The sequence below is a fragment of the Anser anser genome, assembly GCF_964211835.1.
Source record: "Anser anser genome assembly, chromosome: 9".
Lineage (NCBI taxonomy): Eukaryota > Metazoa > Chordata > Aves > Anseriformes > Anatidae > Anser > Anser anser.
In genome coordinates, this window is record NC_139729.1 from 28,972,101 (window position 1) to 28,981,003 (window position 8,903).

Here is an 8,903-nt window from a genome sequence, read left to right on the forward strand (position 1 = left end):
GGATTCCTTCAAGACCTAATGGATAAGACAGAGTCTGGGGAGTTTTATCAGTTACATTGGGGAGAAGCAGTTGTTTTACGTTAGGTTCATTTCAGTTAGCAGAGAAGTCATTCGTCCAAAGTAAACAAGGGTTTTCGGTAATGGGCTCAGCATCAACTCATGGATATTGACAGCAAGAGGAATCCAGTTCTTGCAACACTTAGTAAGATATTTGAGAAACTAATTACCAGGCTTGCTTAATACTTGGTATAAAATTGTGGTGTCCTGTTCTAGTGGTATAGTTTGCCAGCAACAAAATATACCATGGCTTGTCGTTTTTATTATTTGCACAGCTCAGTTTAAATACAGGGTAAGTCATGCCATTTGTTGGTATACCACAAAATGAATACTGTCTCAGGTATCATTTTATATGTTTCTTCTCATTAGAACATATTTCTGTAGGAAGCAGTAGCAAATTTATTTATAAACTAACCTGCTCAGTAGTAATTTTGGCCTTTGCTCTTAGAAAAAAAGATTTTGGCCTATTCAATGATCTATGAGATTTGTAATATAAATCAATCCTGGGATGTGATGTGCCTGCTGTTAATTCAACTATTTTCTCTGATCTGTAAGGAGAAGTGTTGATGTCATGCATGTGCGTCTGCCAGGTGAGGTTTATCACTGGTTTCAGATATAGGGAGACCTGAAAATATGCCCACAGTGATCAAGGAGTAAAACAGAAAATATGGGAAGATCCTCAGAATAAAGTCTGAGGACTTCAAAGTGAAACCTCTTAGAAAAAGAAGGGGAGAGGAAAATGAGGAAAGGGAGAGATACAGCGGATAATGAATAGAAAAAAAAATGGTTTGTTTGCATGAGTAACACCATGCCCGTTTCCTTGGGTGACCTTATTCAAAGCAGTAGGAAGGAATTAGTTACAACATGCAACCCAAACAGCTTTTAAGAGATCATGAGAGAAGCCTAACACATGTAGGGCATAAAACAGCTCATGGGGAAAAAGAAGGAAAATATGTCATGACATCATTGCTTCTAAAATCAGCCTTTTCAGTTTTGATAGAGCCCCAACAATTTTGTTCTCTGACCTTGACATTCCTATTAAGTAAACCCTAAGTTTGATCTTGAATTACTTTTCTGATGACTTACCAGGGCAAGCAAAGAAGGTCTGGGTCCAAACAAGTCTGGGTCCAAACAAGTCATTCCAACAAGTCTGGCTCCATTATACTGGAAAGGATGCTTAGCTGCTTAGAGCTATCAGAATGATGACACATGAAAATGGGGAAAGTGCCTGGGATTTGCTTTTCACAGTGCAAAGTCACAAGCGCATTTCAAAAAGCAGCCAGACCTTTTGTCACATACAAGAAATCACATGTACTTAGGTCAGATCTGTAGCCATATGTACTCACGTATAAGCATAGAATAAAAGAAGTAGAGAAGCGCAATTTACCTCACAAAAAAAAAAGTTCAGCTGCATCACATTGCTGAAAAGAATAATTAATAACATGTGAATATAACTCTGCCTGGCAATTTCTAGCCAGTCTTTTCTGAGCTTCTGTGCTCCCTGCAACATGATCAAGAATCTGGTTGGTGTTTCTGAGAGGATGCCTCATATCAACAACCAGTGAGTGCTGGGTCCCACTGAAGTGCTTCAATGAAGTTGAAGAGTTGAAGGACCTATTTCCTTCTTCTAGACTGTGTTGCTACAATTTTCCAATAGCGATAGCTATTGTTCTTAGGACGATATCTTCCAAGCTTTATTATTTGGTATCTCTATGTAGTTTGAGACAACGTGTAGCCTTTCTGTGCAGAGGCTTGACATATTCATCAAACAGCCCCCTACTCCATTTAAGGTAGGAAAAAATGTGCTGTAGTACAGCTGAGCAATCTGCCTCATGTCACAGAATAGCTGCACAGTAATCCATGTTCTCAGGAGGAGTGTGTTTCTAAGCAGCCACTAGGAAATGAGATCTTTGATGTTCCTTCCTGAGTCTAACTTCTAGACATGGTTCATTAGGAAGATCACTAAGGCGGATCTTTGAGAAAGGAAACTGGTACTTAAAGACATATGCTCAAAAAGTTTAGACAGCAATATTTGTCTATTGTTCTGCTAAAAGTTAAGCACTTCTCTAGCACTGGAGTTATACCCATCACCAGGTCCTTGTGAACATGAAATGACTGAGTCAAACTAAGGAGGTCCAGAACGCTTTTCATAATCAAAACCTTGTATCATTTTGCTAGCTTTGAAGAGCAAAACTTTTAACATTCTTGAGAAATGGCTTTAGAGGCATGTGGAAGTTGTTTGAGTTGTCTGCTGATACCTCTTGCACTTTGGAGTATTGTTGTTAATGTCCTATTATACTTCCCTAATGGGAATGCTTCATATGCCGCCAGTTTCCAGCTTCCCAACTATGTGTGGTATTTCGAAGGGATCTGTTTCTCAGGTGTGATGGTAAGTGTTGATTTTATGGATTTTTTTAATGAATTGCAATTCAACTGCAAATAATCTTGGGTTACTGGGCAGCAAAGTAATTGTGTCTTTAAAGGGAAAATGGATTTCATTGTCAAAATACTGCAGGCAGAAAAAAATGATCAAACTGAAGAAATTATGACTATTTTGAATCACATGCTACATATGCTATTTAATTTCATATATGTGATTTTGCAAGGCTGTTTTTTTTTTCCTGCTTGCTTTTTTTTTATATGTAATTTACACTTAAATTATTGAGTCAGGCACTATTTTGATATAATCCTCTATGCACTTTGAATTAAAGCTCTTTTAGCAAGACAAAGAAAAAAAAAATTAAAAAAAGCCTGTCATGACTGTTCAGATGTTTTTAAGAGCTGTATACAGTCCAGTATTTAGAAGACTGATTACAGCTCACAGTACATCAAGTTTTACTGTTGTTAGGCTAAATAGAGAAGATAGTCTCATTGTGCCTGGTGTAGTTGGATTTTCTCCATTATATTTGTAATGTGCTCATCTTCAGTAATAAATTAACATAGAGTTGCCTACTACTCATGCTGTTCGCTATGTTCATAAAGCACTGTAGCCTCAGGAACAGAAAGTAGTAATGTGATAAAAGTTTGTTCACACAATCAGTATTTTAAAGAGCTAATGTGCATGAATAAGGTGGTTTTATGAAGCTGCTGAACTGGGAGAGCTATTTAAACATGAGGTATTCATTTGAAAGTATGTATTCTTCCTAAAGCGGAAGAAAAAAGTAATCCTTTTCACTATAGGGGAAAAAAAAAAAACTATCAGGGAAAGAATTTGAATGCAAATGGATAGTTGAAAATTTAGCAAAAAGTTAACTGCAAAAGCTACATTCATATTTTGAAATATTTTTAGCCTCGGGATCATTACCAATTTATTAATGGTGTATATATTTTCCTGTTACAAACAGGGCAGCAGCATGTGAGAAGATAGTGTTGTGCTTTAATCAGCATGTTTTGCTAGAGCTCATCCCAATGATAAAAACTCTAATGTCAGCAAAGCTTCTGGTGGCTCATGGCATTTCCTATAGTTCCAAACGATGGGTTACTTTAAACACTGCTGTGGTTGATACCATTACATTTCTGAGTTAACTCTTAGCTCTTTCTTCTTGTGCTTTTCTCCTAACTTCCAGCCCTCACAAGTGACAAATCTGGGGCCATCTCCTTTGTTTTCCCAAACTGTTTCAGAAACACTTCCTTTTCATATTTATCCATTCAAACCAGTGCCTTTCTGAGTAGCAACTTGTGGTTCCGGAGTCAAATCTTATTTACTGTTTTTCTAGTATCAGGTTTAAATAATCAGGTTTAAATATTCTGAGAAAAACAGTATGCATACTTTACAAAGAAAGAAAAGGAAATTCCAGCTGAATCAAACTCAGGCTTGTACTACTGACTTCTAGCATAGCTGTGTTGGTAAGGGAAGTGATATCCTGATCCACCTGTCAGGAAGAAGTTGTTGAACTGATGTGGCTAGATAAATGAGATATCCTTCCTTTCATTGTTATCAAATCTTTCATTTTTGAGCCTGTTTTTTTGTTTGTTTGTTTGTTTCAGTTTCACTAGTATCGCTGTGTCCATGCTAGTAACACTTCACTGGGATGGGAGACACTGTATGCTTAAATCTAATGAACACAGACCAGGTCTGTGGTGCTTTCCTAGTGCAGATTTAAAATCTCAGCAGCGCATAACAGATACAGTTCTTATCTTGATGAGGGGAGAGAGAATTTGGCTCAATATATCTGCAGTCATTTCACTCACTGTATGATGTGCCCTTACAGATCCTTCTCTTGGCAGTAATTCTCATAGCTCTGGAGTGTAGTGTGTTCCATCAGTGCTGCCAGAGTGAGAGCTGTAATAAAACCTACAGGGTGAGTCTATCTTTTATTTTTTGTGCATCTATTCTTGGTATCTTCCTGTTCCTATGTTTCTAGTACATCCTTCTTAGCTCTCTTCTGCTCTGGTTCCATTTTCTTTCACAGAGAAGGATTCTAAGTCAGGTTGAAAGGTCACAGAATGTGCAGCTGATCCCACTGATGCATATGCAGGATGGAAGAAAAACAAAAATCCTTGTAAAATAAAATAAAAACATAAAATGCAGTAGAATTTTAATTGAATGTTCCTTCTAAATAGTTTCATCCCCTTGCTTGTATTATTTGGAAGTTTTTTTTTCAAGTAACAAGTCAATATACACTGTCTGCAATGAAAATATGTTTAATGCAGGCATGTATTCCTCTAGCGTTCTAAGATACAATTTTGCAAAAACATTGCAAAAACACAAGTTTAAAAAAGATCCCCAAACAAAATTTAACTGAGAGTTGTAAAACTGTCATAAATTCTGCCTTAAGCTTTCTTCTGCATATGTATGCTTACTCATCATTATTTGGTATTTTTCTCTCTGAATTTTGAAGAGTGGGGCAATCACATGTGAAATTCAACCTCAAGGAAGTAGCTGGTCAGGGAGAATGAATGTATGTTCTGTGGAGACTGCCCGTATAGTAATGTTTTTCTCTCTTTAATTTAGAGTTTTATTTCAATTGTGTTAGCCCTGCTTGGAGTAGCTTTCTCTGGATACAGTTGCATCGTTTTTACCTTGGGGTTGATCCAAGGCCCATTCTGCAATTCATCAAACGGATGGGACTACATCTTCAAAAATACTGTTGGAGGGTAAGAAACATCAGTGTTAACTCCTGGAAGAAACTGTTCATCAAAAAAAATAGTCAGACAAATTCTCTCAGAACCTTACATAAAATGGCACAATCTCTTGAACACAGGACCTGTATTGTAAGAGTGAAGTTTTTCAAAGAAAGGTATTTGCTTCTTTATAACAAAAGCTTAAATGTAAGAATCTTTGTACTGATCAAACCTGGAGGTCCATCTAGCCAAGCATTCTTTATCTGGTGATGGTCACAACCATGTGTAGTAAAGAATGTAAGATTAGATTCAGTGTAGATGGATACTTCCTCAATGTTGTCTCGAATTCCTCAAGTTCTTGGTTCAAAGACTATAGACAGAATTTTTATGTTTAATAACTTAGTAGGTTTCTCTTTAACTCCAATAGACTCAAAAGTCTGCAGTCTGATCATTGGAAAGTTTTGCAGAGAGCTGCTATGTATCAAAAAAAAAACCGCCTGAGGAAGGTAGAAAAAGTGTTGTCGGTGTCCCAGACTCCTAGAAGCATGAAAGGTTATACTCAAATGTGTACTCTGGGGATGCTTCCACAAGATTTTACATTCTCCCTTTAAAAGATTAAGGTTGTATAGGACTTGAATTTTCAAGTCATATTTGCCAGGCTCTTCCAGCTGCATACGAATGCACTGAGGATTAAATTTATCAGAGGCTTTCAACTACAAATGGTTGGGAAAAAAAACAGCATCACTGAGCAAGTGATTCTAACAAAGCTTCTTGCAATTAAACCCCAGGCTATTGCATGTCTCACAGGTAAAAGGGCACAGCTAGCACATGTAAATCATGCACGTACAGGATCCTCAAGGATACAAAGTGTGGCTCTTAAACAACTGGAAGTTGCATGTGGTGACACGAGGTTGCATGCACTGATTAGAATGATGTAATCTGGGTGTTCAGCTGGACTTAACTTAGAGCTAAAATTAAATTAATAAAAGGAAAGTCATAGAATCATGGAATCATAGAAACACACGGTTGGAAAGGACCTACAAGATCATCTAGTCCAACCGTCTTCCTATCACCAATACTACCCACTAAGATATTATAGAATTATAGAATCATAGAATATCCCTAGTTGGAAGGGACCCATAAGGACTGAGTCCAACTCCTAGCACCCACACAGGTCTACCCAAAATTTTAGACCATGCGACTAAGTGCACAGTCCAAATGCTTCTTGAGCTCCGAAAGGCTTGGTGCAGTGACTACTTCCCTGGGGAGTCTGTTCCAGTGTGCAACCACCCTCTCGGTGAAGAACCTCTTCCTGATGTCTAGCCTAAACCTCCCCTGCCTCAGCCTGACACCATTCCCACGGGTCCTATCACTGGTGATTAAGAATAGATCGGCGCCTTCCCCTCCACTCCCTCTCGTGAGGAAGCTGTAGACCACGATGAGGTCTCCCCTCAGCCTCCTCTTTTCCAGGCTGAACAGGCCAAGTGACCTCTGCCACTCCTCATAAGTCTTCCCCTCTAGTCCCTTCACCATCTTCGTCGCCCTCCTCTGGACACTCTCCAACAGTTTAATGTCCTTTTTGTACTGTGGTGCCCAGAACTGCACACAGTACTCTAAGGTGAGGCCGCACCAGCGCAGAGTAGAGTGGGACAATCGCTTCCTTTGACCGACATCTGCCATTGGAAAAACAAAAATGCAGTGTCTTTCTAAGCACTTGGGTGTCTAACAGAGAAATTAATGAAACAGGTGTATGTGAGGTACATAAGTCTCTATTCAGCTGTGTTTGGCAAACCTATCCAGGATTTACACTGGTGTAATGAAAGACCAGAGTCTGGCTCCTGAAGCTTAAGCATATAAAGTCCAGTATGGGTTTTCTATATAGTAAAGCTAAAATAATGTGTATTTAAATATAATTGCATACACCATATTTAATTTGCTTCACATTGCTGTTTCTCTAACAGGTACCTCACAAATTACTCTGCTTGGTCTCAGTGCACTGAACCTGCTAATGCAGTGGAATGGAACATCATTTTACTCTCTATTCTGATAGCTCTTAGTGGACTGCAGTTGATCATCTGTTTTCTCAAAGTGGCTGCTGAGTTGAAACGGACACTCTGTGGGACCTATTCTGTTTTTGTTCAGGTAACAAAAGACCTGAGGTTGTCTTCTTTCTTCAGCATTTACAAGGTCAGTTTAGCTTCAGCAATTTCTCTCAATAGAGGACCTGCTCTTCTGGTTAATGCATTCTCTGTTCCACTGCATATTTATGAGCAGACAATATGTACTGACAGTAAATCTGCTGCATCCTTGTGGTATACAGAGATGACTGTCTGCTCACTCTAACCTTTGAGGCTGGGATTAAAAATAAAAATTAAAAAATGTCGCTGAGAATTTTACTCCCATGTCAGCAGAGGCTTCTGAGCATCTTTCTTCTAGCATTCAGTGTAAAGTCATTCTTATAAATGTGTGGACTTCACAGCAAGGAGAAGAAGATGCAAAAGGTAGTAAGTAGCATTTTCTACAGTCCAGGCATCAGTTTTTACTGTGTTTTCACTAGGTTATTGAAATGATAACTGAGAGGGCTCTGCTTTGGCACAAGAATTAGTTCAAATTCCAGGGTTCAAGTGACTGACGCACACCAGTTTTTAGTGATGTGTTCTACTGGCATTCACTTTCCCTGACTTTGGAGGTAAGGTGAAATGAGACATGCTTACTTCTCCCTGTCCATCTGCACTCGAATGAAAGAGCCTTCAGGATTTTTACGTAGCTAACAGCATCAGTGTTGACAGAACATTCAAGAAAGATTTCTGGGTCAAGGAAAGCAACAACGCCCTAAAAGCATGTATGTGCACCCACATGCACACATATATACATACACCTGCACACACACACACACACACACACACACACCCCTGACACCACACACAATAGGGGTATCTTTAACATGTAAGCTTTCTTGCAAATGCTTTGGGAAGCAGCGTGGGGAGGCCAGGACAGGTAGGATGGCAGTGCCTACACAGTGCAAGCATCCTTGAACGGTGCTGAGCAGCATGTTCAGGGAAGCTGTGAGTGCCATGGATGACCTTGGGCAAGCAGACAAGGAAGCGTTGCTTGTAGGACTTGACTGTAACAGCAGCCTATAATGAGGTCAAGGCCTGAGGCAGTTTCTCTCAAAAACATGTTTCTTGCCAGAGAAAGACAGCTCATTAACCTGAGAACCAACCTAGCTTTCAGTGAAGTCAAAAGGAATGTCTTCCCATGGGAGCAGAGCAGGGTCACTTCTTGTGCCCTGAGTGCATGTTAAAGTTAGGCTGGATGTGGATATTTAAGAGTCAAACAACTTCTATATTGAGTTGAAAAAAGCAAGCCTTCCACTTCATTCTTTTGTATGTTTGTTTTCAGGCTGGGATTCTCTGAAAATGGCAAGGAAATCTTCATTGCTTCTCCCACACACTCGCCAAAAAAAAAAAGAGAGAAATGGCTTCCCCAGCATTTAAGATGGCAGATTTGGTTGCTGCAAAGACAAGTGAAATCTTTGTCTTCAATCTTTCTTTCTAGAATGTCTGTATTGTGGAAGAAGGTATTTGAACTGTTTGATGGCTAAATGCTGGACGTCTGTAATTTCCTAAAGAAAAGCTGTTTTCTAACCTGTCCAGTTGTCCATGGCCATGACTTTTTACCTTCCAGCTTGTTCTGACAATAGGGAGGTTTGAATACTGTGGAACTACTTTTGTCCTAAGCCTGCCTTTTTTTTTTTTTTTTAATAAACTGCTGTAAAACTA

At 39.1% G+C, this 8,903-nt stretch overlaps 1 protein-coding gene across 1 annotated transcript; it reads left to right on the forward strand.

The window, feature by feature from the left end:
- The first annotated feature begins 2,026 nt into the window (after nt 1–2,026).
- On the forward strand, nt 2,027–8,903 carry TM4SF18 (transmembrane 4 L six family member 18). The gene is made up of 5 exons (XM_083848967.1): nt 2,027–2,446; nt 4,269–4,358; nt 5,012–5,154; nt 7,083–7,263; nt 8,524–8,903. Exons 1-5 carry the CDS (start codon nt 2,270–2,272, stop codon nt 8,536–8,538), a joined length of 606 nt encoding a protein of 201 aa, XP_083705093.1. The 5' UTR covers nt 2,027–2,269; the 3' UTR covers nt 8,539–8,903.